Source organism: Pieris rapae, chromosome Z, assembly GCF_905147795.1.
Source record: "Pieris rapae chromosome Z, ilPieRapa1.1, whole genome shotgun sequence".
Taxonomy (NCBI): domain Eukaryota; kingdom Metazoa; phylum Arthropoda; class Insecta; order Lepidoptera; family Pieridae; genus Pieris; species Pieris rapae.
The window spans coordinates 8,853,947-8,872,799 of record NC_059534.1 but is presented as its reverse complement, the minus strand read 5'-3'; the positions used below and the strand labels follow the sequence as shown (position 1 = coordinate 8,872,799).

Here is an 18,853-nt window from a genome sequence, read left to right as displayed (position 1 = left end):
TTTTCGAAACGAGAAAGCTTGATCTTCTCTTTGTTGCGTATACCTTCCTAAGCTGAATAAAATAAGTGTTAATATACTATAGAAATGATATGTTATGTTTGTTTACAGATATATGCGTTAGTGTGCGTCATATCACAGTTTCAAGAGTACCTAGATGGGCGAGGGACCGCGTCGTTCGACTATTCCGATAGGGTGAGTCAAATGTATGACGTCACCATAGAGATGTATCTTTGTAACTGTCGTTGCATACTTTGTAGTGACACCTACCATCGGAAGCAACAAGTACTGGAATTCTCGACCGTAGCTACTAGAACCTTCAGACTTCTTTAAAAAAATACGTTTATTATGGAACATAAGATAGACAGGTATCACTTATTCCACGTCATTAAATTTGAACCTGTAGGCTTCCCTACTCATCGGCAAAGAAGACAGAGGGTGTAGGCCGAGAGAAAAAGCAGGCTTAAATAACTCTCGGTGCTCTTTTAAAAAAGCAAATCATCAAACAATACTTATTTTAAAACAAATATTGCAAATAATTTAGAAGTAGCCTGCCCAGCACTAGTCCCAGGCCCTTTTATCAACTAGATAACGCTAACCTTATAGTAAGCCAAAAATCAAACCGCCTCATACAATACAATATTCACCCATACACACAAACCTTATATGTATTAATTGATTTAAGGTTCAAGGTGAAGGTTTTATACATTACCTACAACTTACCGTAACTTATATATTAGCCGATTAGTTCGCACTTTCACCATGTTTCCTATCGCGAGTGAGTCTTTTTCATTTTCATACACAATCTAATTTTGTTCATCGTGATATGAAGTTAATTTAATACATACTATTGTGTACGGTACCCATAAATTAGTATGCTAACGTAATAAAGGTTAAAATCTTAAAATCACGCTGCCAGTGACGTCACTCGCAAAAAAATAGAACACGCTTCTAATCATTTTACTAGACAGCCAACTAATTACCTGCACTAATCAGTCGCCGTCCACGCTTGTTTTCTCTTAATCACTAATCACTTGCACGAAGCACTAATCAAAGTGAATACAAGCCTTTACGTAAAACGCTCATGTTGCGGTTAAAACAGATTAACGCCTTGAAAAATAGATAACCCGAGTCCAATAAACGCCTGAAGCATATGGGATAAACACATTGTATCACTTTTGATGCCGATTAAATGCATCTAACATACCCGTTTCCTCACGATGCTGTCCTTCATCAGCAAGTATTGATTACGCACATAAAAATCCAATACTTGCTTGGAATCGGTGGTAACCTACGGACGGAGAAAGGCACACTTAGCCCTTAGGCAAACATTGCTATGACACGACAATTAATTGGATTCGGCCAATCGATAAAAGTACGGCAACCAACCAAAAATATTTTTTAATTTAATTAAAATTACTTGTTGCGTGACAGCAACATCCTTTATTGTATTTTAAATATTTATAGTTAATTGTAATTATTTTGCGTGCAGTGTAGTAATAAAATATAATAATAATAATAGTAAATAATTTATTTGCAAGAAAGTGGTACATTTATAACGACCAATTATAAAAATCCACACAATCAGCCACACAAAAATAGGCATGCAAATGATACATTATACTTCATACTTGCTACATTATACTTTTTGAATCGTTATTTCTCTAAAACGGTGGATCTTAGCAAAAAAAGTATTTAGAATTTTTTTATAGATAATAATGATCTGATTTACAATTTTTTTCTGAGCTAATTTTATGATAAAACTTACCATTTTGCTGAAAATTTTGCTTACCGCGAGTAAATTTTTTTGCACGTGCCGACGAGGACTTCTCACATTTCCCTTACAATAGTGTATTGAACAATCCTACCAATATTCAGCCAAGTGGGAATTTTTGTAACCTTGGTTGTCTAAATTGACCGGACTATTAGTTTTCATTAAGTCACACACTAAGAACATCAGTCATAATAATAAATCAAGTTATTTATAATTAATTGTTATTTAACTTATAGGCCAAAATATATTCGCTCAAGCTATGAAAGCACATTGACTTTAAAAACCTTCCCCTTAAAAACATTACATGGCAGCGATCTGTAACTTCTAGGGAGGTGATTAAATATTCTAGACTAGATTGTTTTAATTTATTTGGGTATAATGACTGACCGTAATTGTTGCATATTCTTATCATTTTTTAGCTATTTAGCTTTTCTATCAGTTTTTAAGTGTGTGTATCAAACCGCCCAAAAAGTTGCTGTTTCGGGAATATAATTCCAAATACTGAGTTTATTAGGTACTGATCAAAATCACCTCGACATTTGTTAAGTGTTGAGGAAGGTTCATTACGCGTATAGTTTTAACCCTAGATTACGTCATAATGACTTAGTTCCACTAGAATACCCAATTCCTTCTGCCTGAATGATCACAAGCCGAGACGTATTTACTGCTATATTTATCATCCCAATAGAAAAAAATATTAAACTTTATAATTCTGTAGGATCGTATAGAGCGTTTGATTGGATCGGATGGATGTTTGATTTTGAATAAAGATGCGCTCTATCTATGATTGATTATTAGTTGATTACTCTGCTTCAAAGAAAATGAATGATATAATAAGAAAATAATAAGTTTCTATCATTGGAACTATTTTTACATATCTAAACGTTTCTCAGACGGTAAACCTCTGATTTTTTTATTTGTATCTTTAATAATAAAATATAAAACCAATTCCCAAGTGCAAAGTACATATTAAATATTTTGTTGCAATTAATTACATGCAGACCTCCCATGTCACACGATAACTTTGATAGTTTCGATTTTAGTAATCACTTTTCGTGAAACTTAATACTGACTCTTAAACAGTGTTGGCGTAGAGGCTTCAGCGTGATACTATCATCTCTGAGATTGTAGGTTCGATCCCCGGCTGTGCACATAGAGAAGACTTTCACACTATGTGCGCATTCAATATTCGCTCAAACAGAGAAGGAAAATATAGTGAACAAATCGGTTTGTCTTAGACCCTTAAAGTTGCGTGTGTCAAGCACAGGAGGCTGTACTCAATAATTTTTTTAGGTGTGAAATCAAAAAAGTTATAACGCCACTGATTTTTTTAATACCGAATCTAAGACAATGATATGCATACTACATAGAAAAATACTTTTGCGGTTAAATGTATGCGCCCATGCCAGCCAATTAATTGGCTTAAGACACTTATCACTTGTACGAAAAGCTCGCCTGAGAGAATGATAAACACAGTTAATGAAAAACAAACACAAATATAGCTAAAAGTCAAGGTCTATTTGAAGACGATTCCCGAAAAAAACCGCTATCGGCTGATGGTCACCCGAATTTCCCGTCATTGTAGTAACTCACAATAGCTGAAATTGCGTGCTACGTTTTGACAATACGGCCAGTTGGCTAAGCCATTAATAGTAAGCTCCTTTGATCGCCACTGACATGCTAATCAATCAACATTATATGTTTTTGACGTGGCTATCAACCTAAAAGCATGCCCTGTTATCCTATCGGGGATCAATCAATGCAGGTCGCGATTTTTGAACTTCCAAATATGTACAACCTGTGTTGTTTATAAAAGTATGCCGCATAACTGGGTCATAATATTTAACAGAAACAAATACTTTATTTTACACAATATCCAAAGCACACAGTTTATTAAAGGAGGTTTAGTGTTTAAACTTTACAAGTAGGTATTTTAAGATATCGGTGTTCACTAAAATGTTTGTACATAGCTAAGTAGTTGTAGATAGTAAGGTACTTATATCTCGATTCATGAATAAAATATTTTATAAATGCATACTTGCTAAAGTTACATCTTTAAATTTATTTTAGACTCTCCTGGGGATTATGCCCAAATAGCTCCAATGACCTGCTTCTGCAGTACAAATATCGATTCAAACTTATCTGCATTGACCCACAAGACATTATTAATAAAGACTTACAATGTGCATTAAATTGATATTAGGCATATATACAAAGAATGACGTGAAATGAAATAATGTTCTTTTAATAAGAGAGATAAATCATGTTGAAGTAATTCTTTCGTTATAAGTTCTAAGTTATATTATTTTTTTATAGAATAGGGAGAAAATCGTAACAGGCTCACATGATAAATTTTCCGTTGGCTCGCAAATACGTTATCGAATTATTTTTTTAAAATTAGTTTTCATGCGTTTTCATATTACAGGGCTTCTGAGGAAAACACATTTAATGCTTTGCGAGACTTATGATCGTTTGGACTGAAACTCAAAAACCAACTCTTCTTGTGACATGTTGGAGATTAGCATAAAATTAATATTTGCATTGCCAGTGGGGTACACCAAGTCTGTATATGCCTGACGTAGACCAAATATATTATATACATTATAACAGTCACTGACGATTTTCTAATTTCGCATTCGGGTGTATTAATTATCCGTCATCTCCCAATATAAATTCGTATCTAGTTTAGCATCGTTCTTGTGAATTTAACTCGCAATATGAACAATTGTATATTTATGTATGCGAGTGGTGCTGATGAGTATATTACTAACCTAATTACTTATAATAACTTTTAGTAGAAGGTGAATATTTTTACAGACTGGTATAAACAGATTTTTAAATTAATAATCTTTATATGTGCGAATATATTAAAGATTTATGATAAATTATAAAAAAGGAACGTACAAGGAAAACCCCCAAGAAGGAAGGTCCTCTACCAGGCTAAGCCCTGTCTGGCCCGAAGGACCAGTGGCTAAGGTCGCGAAGTTGTTTGAATTTTGTTAGCGTGTTTTAGAATATGTCATTGTAGCGATTGTAGGTTTCACTACAAATATAAGTTAGAAGAAATCCTTCTGGTTTTCTGTTTTATGTTAAGAAAAATATATGTATTTATGTCATCAACGACACATAAAACTATAAAAATTAGACACATAAAAATAATTATTAGTAAAATTAAAAAAAAATTAACTGCGAAATATCAAATGATCTTTACACCGATCTTCTCAACATTGTGTGCTTAAGTATCAAAATAATATATTACAAAAAGTAATATTTATTACATTCAATGTATATTAAATTAATAATAGTATCATTTTGTAAATAATACTAATTTATTTTTCTCACTAAAACATCATTCATGCAGCAAGAAATAAAGCAACTGTTATTTCTTAAATATTATATCACATATTATAATCATACATGTAAACATATCTTATTTTCTTTATTTTTATTATAGCTAGCTGGAGTTCAGTACATTGCACAACCTCCTCAGACTACAACTACGAGTTCTGCTCCTAGTGGCCGCAGACGATCCGCCCCAAGGCCTCTGCTCAGTCGATGTGACCCTGAAGAGTTTTCTGAAGCACCATCTAGAGCAATTAGTAAGTTTTTCTATTCCACATCCGATAATAACGATATAGAAACATTTCACTTTGAAATCATTGTTGAGTGAAAATAATTCTGTAATTTATATTATTAAAATTATTTATTCGTATTCCATCTACTACATAACACGACGATAGTCGAAATAATTGTTTCTAAAGATTAACGTTAATGCTGATTATTTTGATAAACACCGCTTTTCGAATAAACAATTAATTTTAATCTGATACCGCTCAGATTTCGCAAACTTCACCTCGTCATACACCCGATATTTCTCCCGAAATAATGCTTTTTATTCATTATTTTTCTTCGCTTATTCTTTACTCTTAATGGATTTCCTTTGTATATTGTTCCTGATTTCTCAGAACAGATAATGTAACATACATTATGTGTTGTCTGTATCAGATGGATCGTATGATGATTAAATATATTTTTAGTCCTTTATAATATTTATTACATGAAATATCTGCAGATACGAATATAATTCACTGAATAAAATTTTAATAAAGCGAAGCGAGTGGAGGTTTTCCATGGTGATAATGTTGACACCAATAACAATAAAAAATCTGCCGCAAATATTTTTATATTAAAGATAATTAAACTTAACCGATTTTTGGAATCAAGCATCGCTCTCTAGTCGCTTTAGGGTAGAAGTGCACAAGGAAACAAATGTTGCTCTTCCAGCTCTTCTCTTATTTGCTCATAAATGTTGTATGGCGCGTTACCTTGTCAAGAATCTCCAAAAATTGTGTGACGTAATACTTGCCTGCTCCCTATATCAGAGGACAACCCGACCATAAACTGTGACAAAAAGAAGTTATCAATTATTTTTTATTATTTATTGTTAATAGACAAAGTGTCCTTTTGCCCTATAATTTTCTATGATGTTTATCTAATCTATATCTGATCCCGGCTAATGGCACTACATTAGCATAAGCACTGCAATAAACCAGTTGTATGTTAAAATATAACAAAACATTATGAGATGAAAACAAGACGATTTTAATAGCAGACTTATTATAATCAGGTAAGCACCTCTGCAATAGATATTCATTATTCATGAGTAGCGTAACGAGAGAGATTCCTAGAAGTAAAATGCCAATTATTGAGCTTAAACGCATAAAGTAGCATTAATGGAGCGAAACGATTTCATAGGCCACACAGTCATAAGATGGCAGATGAATTTGCCTCTGAGGAACTAACCATGGGTATTATAGGAGAAGTTGTATATAAATAACTGTATCTTACTATACTTATATTGTAAATACAAAAATGGTGGTAGAACCTAGTTTGGATTCAAAATCTATTAGCTTTTGACATACTCCATGAGTCATAGTTCGCAAAATCCTACCTTAAAATGTACCTAATATCTGGTATTAAAATAATCACGATATAAGTATGCGATTACCATGATTAATCTTTATTCATGTAAGCGTAAGTGATGGGGGTCATTAAGGGGTTGAGTACACTTTTGTTGCGACACGTAGGCTAATATCGATTGGTCCACATTCCCAGCAGAACTCTTAACTGAATATAAAATTAACGATTGACTTTAAAATGTCTTTATAGCGTTAAAATTGCAATTCCTAACCTCTGATAAGTGGTTAAATCAATTCTGAGACGTTGTTTTGGGTGTATCGTAAGTCTTTTTATTATATTTTTCTTTAATTCGAAGGCAATGCGCCTTTTGCATCCATTTGCAGCAAGTTTTGTCGCACAATGTCGGGATAAGTTCCAAATAAGCTATTTCTTCGGAACTTATATCTTCCGAATAATTAACATGTTGCAAAGCTATTTGGTACTTTATCCATACATTGTGAAACAGACCCTTAGTGTAAATATAAAGTTAAAGTTCATGAATAACTAACTGAATAAATAATAGTTATATAGCATCATTGTAAGATTAATAGATTAGCATCTGCGAAACCACAAAGACAGTTTAATTAAACCATTTCGGACAATTGAAATAGGGGTTCATTGAATGAGAAAATCATTCAAAACAACGCATTAACATTTCTATGCTTGTGGAGTACTCTAAAGAATAAATTATGTATACCTAAATATATTGTATTCTTTATATACCATACTAGATTAATTATCCTAAAAATATGTTTTTATTCTTTGCGTTATTCGAATGAGTCAGAAAGAATGGCGAAAATGAGTCTGAAAAGAATTCAAAATTGATAAATTACGATAATATAGTGTACAGAAAAAATAATCTATTGGCATAGTATGTTCAAAAGGCTTAATATAATAACCTAGCGGTCAAATTTGTTCTCCTCGGTTGTACGGTTCTGGCTTAGCCGTATATGGAGGGTTCGGAATTTCTAAGGCAAGCAGTAAGTATTTTGTGTCTAGGCCGAGGATGGAAATCACAAGTCTTGAAATGACTTTTTGTCAAAGGTAATTCAACATTTATTTTAAAGGCCCTCATAGGCTACCGATCTTATTATGTCTACTATGTTATGGGTATCGGATTTAATTCTCGGTTCGAGTGCAAGTTTTAATTAACTTTTCTCGGCTTGGTTTGGTTTCCGGGTGAAGTAAAAGTATGATAGCAAATATATTTTTTATATGAATATGTGAGACATTATTTTGTTTATAACAATTACATCCCTACTTTTATATATCCGAAATCATAACTTAATCTTAACAGAACAGTTGTAACATGAGTGTATTCATGACGATACTTCTAGTTAAGACTAAATAATAAATATTTGGTACTACAAACTGGAAACATTGTACTAATATTTGCATATTGTAAATACACTATATCCCGGCATTAAGAAGCATTATTATTCTTATAAAGTGCTGTGCCTGACACGTCCATTTTTGGATCCAAGCTTGTCAATTTCCTTACGATTTTCTTAAAACCTACGCGTAAAGAGAAATTGATTAGTCTACTGACGGGATTTAAACACAACCTCGGTCACACACATCCTAGTTATTACTACCATGAAATTTGCCTTGCTTGCCAATGGGAATAGAAAACTAACTTCCTAGTTCTTTGTAGCTAAGGCTTATTTATGAAGTAATTAACAGCGAGACAAAAGAGTAGAACGGAATCCATCTCGGCGTTGTTTGCTAACGTTCTGACCAAACATTGTGACGTCGCCCCTCATCAATTTAGTCAGTTACTAGCTGACCCGGCGAACTTTGTTCCGCCTTAATGGCAATAAATAAGCAGTTTGGGTTTTTTTATTGGAAAAAATACAAAAAAATTAAATACCTACATTAATCATTCATTATTATTTCTGTATTTTAGTACATAGGTTGCTCTTCCCTTAAGTACCTTGTGATACACATTTTTTCATTTTTTGTTTTATTATCAGGCGCAAAAACAAACAACGCTGATGGTCTTCCGACCCGTGAACATGCCACGTATAATTGACCATGGGAAAAACATGAATGTTCTAGATTTAAACCACAAACTTTTAAGGATTGGCCTTGTGATTTGTTGATGGTCATGGCAAATGCAAGACGTATCGGAAATTGAAGTCTTTTAAATTCAAACGGCATATCGGTTGGGATCATCGGGATCCTCGGAATAAGAACTTCCTCACCTTTGAATTTTCCTATCATTATCGTAGCGTAAATTACATTGTTCTTCAATTTTCTAACCACCAAACGCATACCATTATGTAGTTCAGGTCATCTACATCTTTATTCTTTTTCTTCTTTTTTATCAGTAAGCAATGTAACTCTCATGTTTGTTGTCAGCTGCAGTTTCGTCACATAGCGCCATAGATTTGACGATTTGAGGCAAGCGTTTATTTCGTCGACAGCCGTAGATCTTGGAATTACTGGCAGTATTTGGCGGAAATCGCCAGACAGTAAAATCATTGCTCCTCCAAAACATCTCGATTCATTGCGTAAATCTTTTAATGTTCGGTTAAGTGCTTCCAATGCACGTTTATGCGCCATTGTGCATTCGTCCCAGATGATGATTTTCGATGCCGCTAAAACTTTGGCCATTGCTGAGTGTTTTGCAATATTACACGTTGGTTCTCCAATAGTTTGAAGATTTAACGGTAATTTTAATTCTGAATGAGCCGTACGGCATCCTTCTTACAATGTGGCTGCTATTTCAGAAGAAGCAACTGCAACCGCTATGTTGGATCTCGCCCGAACAGTTGCTAAAACTAATGACATGAGGAATGTCTTGCCAGTTCCACCAAGGGCATCTAGGAAATATAAACCACCATTTTCATCATCGTTTGCCTTCATTAAAGTATCATAAACTTCCTTTTGTTGGTATTTCAACAGGGGTACATTCGTTTGAACTACTAAATCTAATTCCTGGTGATCATATTCACGTTCCCGTTCCAATACTCGATTAAATGCGTCATTCGACAACAACAACAAATAGAAACATTCATCATTCTTTGGATGAACTGTATACATACGACAATACCGAGTTTTATAGTTCTCTTCACTGTTTATACGAATGGGCAATAGCACTATCATTATAATTAAATTGTAAATTGTAAAAATAATTAAACGTATTTATTTAATAGAAATATTTTGAATATTGATTTCTTACAAATATCAAATTGTCATATATACGTCATTACATAGCTGTCATTATACGTCAATTACATAGCTATCATTTGCGTTTTATTATTCCAAGTCTGATTCTTATTTGTTATACCACTTTTTATAGTGACTGACGTTTCATGTCAAGTCCCACGGGAACGCTGTCGAACGGGATAAAAAGTATCCTATGTCCGTCTCCTGGCTCTAAGCTACCTCCATACCAATTTTCACTCAAATCTGTTCTTTCGTTCTTGAGTTATAAGTGGTGTAACTAACACGACTTTCTTTTATATATATAGATATACCGTTGCTTGTGTTCAATTAACGGATATAAAGGAACTATCTATTGACTAAACTAGATAATTACTAAAATAATAATTGGATTTTATAGGTGTCAAACTTAGAGCAATTTAGACGAAGCTTTGTTAAATCGGAAGACCATTATTAAGTTAATGGAAACATAAATAATAACGCATGATTTGGGGCTTGTAAATTATAACTGTGCTTACATAAAATAGATTTACATAATATCAGACATTAGCATTAAAAATTTGCGGAATTCGGTAAACTTGGTCGTATATATAATACAACTTCAGTATAATTTCTGCGTGGTCGTTACGGTCCCAACTTAAATTTGATAAAATTTTGGGTAAAAATTTAAATATTATGTAAATGTTAATACGTTTCCCGCGGTTCCCGGTTAATTAACTTTTTGGTATGGGACTATTATAATAATACAATATTAGCTTATCTTTCGGTTGTGAAGTGTTTGTACCTATGTATTAAATATAGCATAGGATCGCTTGTTAGCGATAAAGTCTGTTACACTCAACTATTAATAAGCTGATGTTAAGCTCTTTAGATTTCTGATTAAAAGTGTAATATCTGGTGATATAAAATAACTTACTAATGTCTATAAAATATTTAAGGATAAAATTATCTCCTGCGCTCATTTGGTTTATAGCACTGAGCCAAAAAATATCAACCAAATCATATTGATTTACTATGAACGTGGATATTTAGTAAAAGTAAAATCGGAATTCCGGAACTAGTAGAAAACTTTTCTTGGCAACTCTTTTCAAACGCCACATTTTGGAGTACAAGGACACTATGCTTCACTTGACAAACTAAGCCTTAAGTTAAACTCTAAAATATATACTTGTCACTCAGACAAAGCTCTGAAAGCTCTGATCTAACCAAATAATTCTACAAAATTATATTTAGAACCGGAATTCCTTCTAGTAGTGGTAAACTTTATTGCTAATATACCTACAACAATCAATACAATATATAAGACATCACTCGTATGAATTACTGATATTCATTAGGAACTTGGGCGTTATATATTGTTTTAATACAATTCTTTATCTGGGTTATTTCAGACACGTGACAAATGTAGGTATATGATTTATGAAAACATTCAGGGCTGTACGCGTAAATTCTTCACAGATATAACACATGGTTACCTGATTAAGCGTTACATATACTCGTATTATCTTGGCTTATATAGACGTCTGTTGTATTTTTTACGTTAATACGTTTAAATAAGGTACGTTTTAGCTTGAGTAGAACCCATCTATTATTCTTTGGATTTACTTCGATATTGGAGCAAATGTATGAGAGGGATGTACCTTTTGAGTAGTATTTATGACAAAATCTCACTTTCTAGTTACGGGTAACGAAAAATTCAACAAAATAATGTCATTCATATAAATTTATATATTTTTCTGTTAGTGTTTCTTTTTTATGGGATAGGACGAAATCGAGCTGGCGGGTTAAGTTTCAAGTTTAATTCTTATTGCCACCCGTTGAAACCTGTGACACCAGGAGGTTTGCAAGTGCGTTGCCGGCCCTTGAGTTAAAAATACGCTCTTTTCTGGAAGGCGTCTAAGTCGTAACGGTTCAGAAACAACTTTACTGACACCTGGTTCCATAAAGTTCCATAAAGCGGGAAGAAGTGTCTTTATTATAAGCCTTTAAAACAATATAGGGTGACAAATACACTTTGTAGAAGCGTCTATGCTAAACTTAACTTTATTATAAAATAAAATAAGATAGTGAAATTTATTACTATCTCTACTGTCCATAGTCAATGACAAAATATGTAATAATCCAATGTTCATACGCTGTTATGAATGTCAATGAACTGTACGCAATATATGTATAATGTACATACCAGAAAACAGAGTAGCTACCTAGAAACAGTACGTGGCAATTACTCTATTAATGTAATTGATATTAATGCATATATTATACTTAGGCATAATGCTTTGGATAAAACATTTCGCATCACGAACCTAATGAAATATATTTACCTAATAACACTATCTGTATACATTATTCATAAACGAAGCATTTTCTTCGTAGTAACATTTTATAAGTAAAATTTGGAATAACAAATGGTAATATGAAAATTTGTTATCAAAAACGAGGCGTTTCATCAAAAGAAAATTATACACATGTGCTCTCAAATTAAGGATTAATTTACAACATTGTCGGTCTGCTTGATTTCCACTCACGACCCAGTTTTCAAAGCAACTAACTGCACGGTCCCTTCAAATTGGATGACACATAGGCCCGCCCGAACTCTCAATGGGGCGTTCCTTTCCTTAAATTGACAACCTAATTGCTTCGGGCGGTTCGTTTTACTTTCTCTTATTTGAGTAGTATCTCTGATCCACCACTTTTATTTACAGCCAAATTCTGGATACCCATAATTTGCGCAAAACTCCGCCTTCATCTATTTTTCGTTGCGGCCTTGAACTGACCTGAACATTTAAAAGTTGCTGAGCATTGAAATTATATCGAAATGAGATTCATTCATATGAGTATAAAATGGTAATTTATTGTAATTTTATATGGGTCGTTACTTTTTGTGACATTTTTTCTCTCCGACAACTGCTTTAAAAATTCTCCTTTGACCTATCTGATATTTGGCACTGCTAGGTTCAAAGATCTCGCTGCTATTATTTACGAACAATATTTTTTACAGCGTCTGTGTTGTCAAAGCCCTCTCGATCTAACGTCAAGAAGCATGTCCAATTCCCGGATGAACAAAGTTGCATTGAAGAAGCACCCGAAACTTCAAATGGGAACGAAGAAAAGTCTTGTAAGTATTTTTTAGTAATGAAATATTTTTTACATTTTAGACTACTAACTACTTTAAGTCTAGTCTGGATAATATTTTTTTTATATTAATTTGTTATATGGTCAAAACATAAACAAATACTTACTAATAAGCAGCACCAGGACTCATTTTGAACAGTGTTGGCCTGGTGGCTTCAGCGTGCGACTCTCATACCTGAGGTCGTAGGTTCGATCCCCGGCTGTGCACCAATAGAGTTTCTTTCTATGAGCGCATTTAACATTTGCTCGAACGGTGAAGGAAAACATCGTGAGGAAACCGAGATGTCTTAGACCCAAAAAAGTCGACGACGTGTGTCAGGCACTGGAGGCTGATCACCTAAATTTAAAAAAGATCATGAAAAAGATTCAGAAATCCGAGGCCAAGACGAGGTTGTAGCGCCACTGATTTTTCTTTTTTTTTAGGACTTATTTTCTGAAATACTGTATACTTGCTATTATTATTGTTTGTACTTTTTGTGTCCCAAAAAACGGTCCATTCATTTAATAAATGACTTTGTTTAAATTATCAAGTAAGCAGATATGCGTATTCTATGATTTAAAAATTCAGAAGATATGATGCATTTTTAAACAGCAATTAACCTAGCTAATATAATTATAGTAACAAACCAGATTATTCATAGTTTATTATTCAAGGTAGAGGTTGCATGCGTCCTAGTTTAGTCAGATATTTATAAAAGCATTCAACCCCTGATTGTCCTAAGGCTGTATGAGTGTCCATGGGTCATTTATCTTTAGAAAAATAGTTAGCCCGTAATCGTAACGGTTATGCGGACTAGGCTAAGCTGTTACCGTGTCCTGCCTAGGGCGATTGTTGGTGGCTCCGTGGGGTTTTAGTGGGTATGCACAGTGGCGAGTCCCACTCCCACATAACCCTTCACAGGCAACCGAGCCGCGGGAGGGTATGTGTAACGCATTTCCCCACGAAAAAAAAAGTAATAAAGTAACGGTTGATAGATTTTCTTTCATATGGTTTTTCACACATTCAGAGAAAAATAATATTAATTTAAACATACGCTAATCCCGGAGGGATTATAAGTTGCATGATTAGATCAACATTTTTTTCAATATCTTAAAATAGAATTTGGGGATATTTCAAAAACGTAAATAATTAGTATAGAAGACAAAAAGCAAGGGTCCCAACCTTTTCACATACCGCATAGACATGCGTTGACATAAAGATGTGGTTTCTTGCAGAGAGAGCTGTCATTGAGATACCTTTAACAGTTGTTGAACAAAAGTGCCTTTACGTGTGCTTTAATAAGGCTGTGTTTCGATTGCCGTTCAATAGGAATGTCTTTGTTTCACAAGACTAATTGAACTCGAACGTTAAGAACTAATATTGAGCTTGAATTGTTCAGAGATGTTTCTAGCTTTACGCTAACAATTTACCGCTATTCCAGTCTTGTTAATCTATACTTATCACTGAATGTTAGAATGTTAGATTTAGATATAACATCAATGTGAGGGAGGAGATAAATTTGATGTTAAGTTATTTATTGAACATTGACAGCCTTTATTTTAGTTATTACAAACGTTTTGTGTATTAATTTTTATTTATAGGCAAGTGGCCTTGACTCTGACGCACGTCTTTGTTTTTTGCGTCAAAGATATGTCATAAGAAGGTCGTATTTGGTAGTAGATCGCTCCTCACGACAATTTCCTTCGCCAAACAAATTTCTGCCAATGTTCCAACGCATGACATGTTTTTAAGAATTGCACGTTCAACCAACCTATGTTTAAACTTTAAACATCCCATTTATAATTATAAAGTTAATTCTCATCCATCATCCCATTTTAAATTATAAAGACGAGTTCGACGAACTCGTCATCTGTGGCTATAGGGATTTTTCATTGTCATTTATGTCCAGACCATTGGCTTTGAATATATAAAAAAACCTAGCATTTTAAAATATTTTTTTTCAAATGAGGCATAGACTAGGTGCCGTGGTGCTGTGCCACAACACACACTTAAAACGTACCTTGTTCTTCTAAAGAAAGAAAGATATCTCATTACTTTTTATAATTGTTTTTTTTTGTGTGTTAATGTGTGTGTGTTTTGTCAGTAACAAATTTTGTCTATGTCTATATTTTATACTTTTAAAATGTATATGAATACATTTACGTAGAAAAAAGTGTAGTGTATCAAAAAGCGGTTATATTGTAACAACTGCCGTACAACGAAACTGTAACTTTACGTAAAAAAGTTACATTATTCAAACTTTTTTACTAATTTGCTAGTTCTTAACATGCTTCTTTCTATATGACCAATCGGTTAGCTGATTAAATATGAGCAGAGAGAAAAATGATTAGGCACAGAAAAGATCAAAAAGGAAGTAATCATTGAAACAAAGAATAAGACACAATTTTCTTAAAGAAGCGATGTGATTCAATCTTAAACGAGTCAACTTCTGTTTTACTAGTGAATGGTGTCTGTCTAAAACTAACACTCCGTTTTCATCCTTTTACAGCTTAATGGCTATAATAAATAAACCTTGTTAACAGCGTCCCGCGTGATTAGCTCGTTGTGGATGGAGCTGGAGACGGAAACGCCACCACCGGAACGCTGACGACGTCGAAGCGAGCAGTATTACCGGCCAGTTTCGCGCGCCCGAATAGAGCGTCGCAAAATGTCCGCCGCCGGAGTACCGCCCGCTACGCCCGACATTCAAGACTCGTCATTGTAAACAATAACCAGTGATTACTAACCATCTAGCGTTTCACCTGCCGTTTTGTACCCATTTAAAAACAGACAGTCCACTAGGAATGGTGTTTTTAAATGCAAACTAGTGCCACGTTTCAATTACTCTGAATGTGAATAAAAATGTAGATGTTACTCAAACAAAACTTGTAAGCACATGCAATATATAATAGGGTAAGAAACGCAGGCGCCATAAATAAGATTTCTATCGAGTAATTAGGGGGCTTATAATGTAAATCGTAAGATGAAACTACTGGTACATGCTTAGTTATTGGTATAAATTTCAATCATATTATTCGCTATTGTCTTTAGCCAATCATAATTAATTGAACGTATCGTGATCTGGTTTCGTCTTTTGTTTTACATTAATGCCTCAGGATATTTTAATAACTGTTCTAATTTTGTATATAATATCGTTTATTGTTCTTGTAAATACATAGTTTCAAATAAATTGTGTTTCATTCAATACCTTACATTACCTTAAATACCTTACCTTCTTTAAGGTTGGTTCTTAACCGTATGAGAACATAATTTCCTCATATTATCAAGATGGAAATCAATTTCCGCACAAGAAAGCAGTTTCCTCATTTCAATAGTTCGTGATAAAGGTTCATTTATTTTCGCTATCATTGACATTTACACAATACATATAAAGTTTAGTAAGTCTCCCAATACGGCATTTGTTTTTTGTTAATATTAATAGGAAACGATAAAGAATACAATGCGAAGAAGTCATATTAACGTGTGGACAAATAAATTACGGACAATAAAAGTTTTAATATTTAATATTGGTTTTTCACGTTCCGGGTCAACGAAGTTATAAAATAACGAAATCCTAATGATAATGCAGATGGGCGCTTTTTCATGGCAAATGTTTTAACTTTATGCCAGTTGCCAGTTGCCATGACAGGCGCAGCGACCCATGGGGTTAGGGTTTGTCTCTGAAACTAGCGAACGCCACCTTTACCGATCGTCAATTGACAACTTGGAAAACTGACATTTTATATTTATTGGAGTTTTTACAGAAAAAAGGGACTGGGAGGACATATTAGACTCTCTAAGTTATTATTTCAGTTTTATACGATTAATTTGAATTAGTGTTCAAACAAAAGTTAATAAATATTAAAACCTCTTTCACCCGTACCCAATAATTAAACCACAATCTCAGATCACACCGTGACAGTTGTTCGATCTTCTATCTGCATCTCATATATCAAACTCTATGAAGACAGTCCATTGGCGACGGATAGAATGCAATCTCTTCACTCTTTACACTCATAAAAAACCAAATAAAGTAAATAAAACCGTACAAATAATATTAAAATATACACGACTGTGTTTAAAACACATCAAATAGCTTTTTAATTATTTTGAAAACTGTGAGTTAATATATAGGATATTGGCACAGTTGTACTCTCATTTCCATACAAAGATCTATCAACACACACCGAACGACCTACCATGGAAAGCTTGTATCGACAGATGGCTTTTACAATCCGTCAATAGGTTATTGGCACTTTTATCAATATTTGGATTAAGGTGTCTATCTCCGAGGGTTTAAAATGGATTGAGATAGGTTATTGGGTTTGGGCGTTCGTTGCTACACGAGTATTAATAAAATGTATTTAACTGTCAAAAGCAAATTATAAAGTTTTTTAAAGTCTTCCTGAATTTGACATTTAACTGACATTAAATTGCCTATTTTTAGCGCAGATAACTCCTTAATAATTTTTGTATAGATTTAAATTAAAACTGTTGTATTATGTATTTTATTAGAGAAAATGAAGCTTGTGACTACATATTATGTACTTAATAACATAGCTTATATTAAAATAGCAGTTTAGGTTAAAGAAATAAAACAAGATATTGTAAATAGGGGATTATATTCTTACTATAGGGGATACAATTCACGTTAATGAAATTCGGTTTAACAAGTATACTGTACTATGTTAATCGTTAAACATACAGCAATGGAATAACAAAATACATAAAATATATACCATAATGTCAAATTTCTATAATTTTCGAGGTTTATTATTCGTTTTAACAATTTGTGCTTAGCTTACACAATTAGATTGCGTTACAATTACGTTTCTAATCTTTAAGATTACATTAATAAATAATCCAAACAATATAAGCGGTCATATTCAGTACAAAGCATACGAAGCTGCTACGGTACTATGTAACTTCCAATTTGTATGTAATTTACATACTCTTATTTATATACTCGCTATTCAGTTACAGAATACCGGCTGATTTAAAACATATAGGAAAACGATTATATATGGAAGCATTTATACATGTGTACAGGTATTTTATGAAAATGGTGCTATCTGTCTGTAAAAAATATTAAAATAAAAAGTTAATCTGCAGATTTTTTAAAGTATTAACATTTGCTCGAACGGCGAAGGAAAACTTCGTGAAGAAACCGACATGTCTTAGACCCAAAAAGTCGACGACGTGTATCAGGCACTGGAGACTGATCTCCTACTTGCCTATGAGATTTAAATATGTTCATGATACAGATTCAGACATCTGAGGCCAAGACTTAAAAAGAGGTTGTAGCGCCACTGATTTATTTTATTTATATAAAAAGCCTTCTGATAATCAAGTATCAATTATGTTTTTAAAAATCTCTTTGGAACAGATCGCAAAAATATACAGAACGAGACTTGGTAATCAGAGGTAGCACCATTATCAAATTACATACATTTTAACATTTGCGCATATACCCTTAGTAAAGAAAATTTATTACAAAATTTAACCACCAAGTGTATTACTTACAATAAAAGCCTCAGCTGTGACAAATTTGGTTCAAACATTGTTAAAGCATCATATAAATCGCGTGGTATTTTTCTATATCGAATAATTGAAAACTATAGCGTATAACTAAAACTCGACAACATTAATTTCTTTGCAAGACCTCAATTGACGCAATTGAAAGCACATCGGCTCTTTTTTGATTTATTATCCTACTCTCAAACGGCTCAATACATAATTAATGAGAAATGAAGCCTTCTAATTGATTATGGTATATAAATAAGGATTCAATTCACATTACGCAAGACGTAATTTGAAACCTATTTAAGTCTATAGAACAA

General features: G+C 33.3%; 1 protein-coding gene across 2 annotated transcripts in view; it reads left to right on the top strand.

Moving 5' to 3' along the window:
- Positions 1 to 16,142, top strand: part of LOC110993977 — a 70,774-nt gene extending 54,632 nt beyond the window's left edge. For both annotated transcript variants that reach the window (XM_022260430.2, XM_022260429.2), the window contains exons 7-10: positions 109 to 192; positions 5,226 to 5,370; positions 12,900 to 13,016; positions 15,557 to 16,142. In XM_022260430.2, coding sequence (XP_022116122.1) covers positions 109 to 192; positions 5,226 to 5,370; positions 12,900 to 13,016; positions 15,557 to 15,621 — 411 coding nt within the window. In that variant the 3' untranslated portion in view covers positions 15,622 to 16,142. The remainder of the gene's footprint in view (positions 1 to 108; positions 193 to 5,225; positions 5,371 to 12,899; positions 13,017 to 15,556) is intronic.
- The last annotated feature ends 2,711 nt before the right edge of the window (positions 16,143 to 18,853 follow it).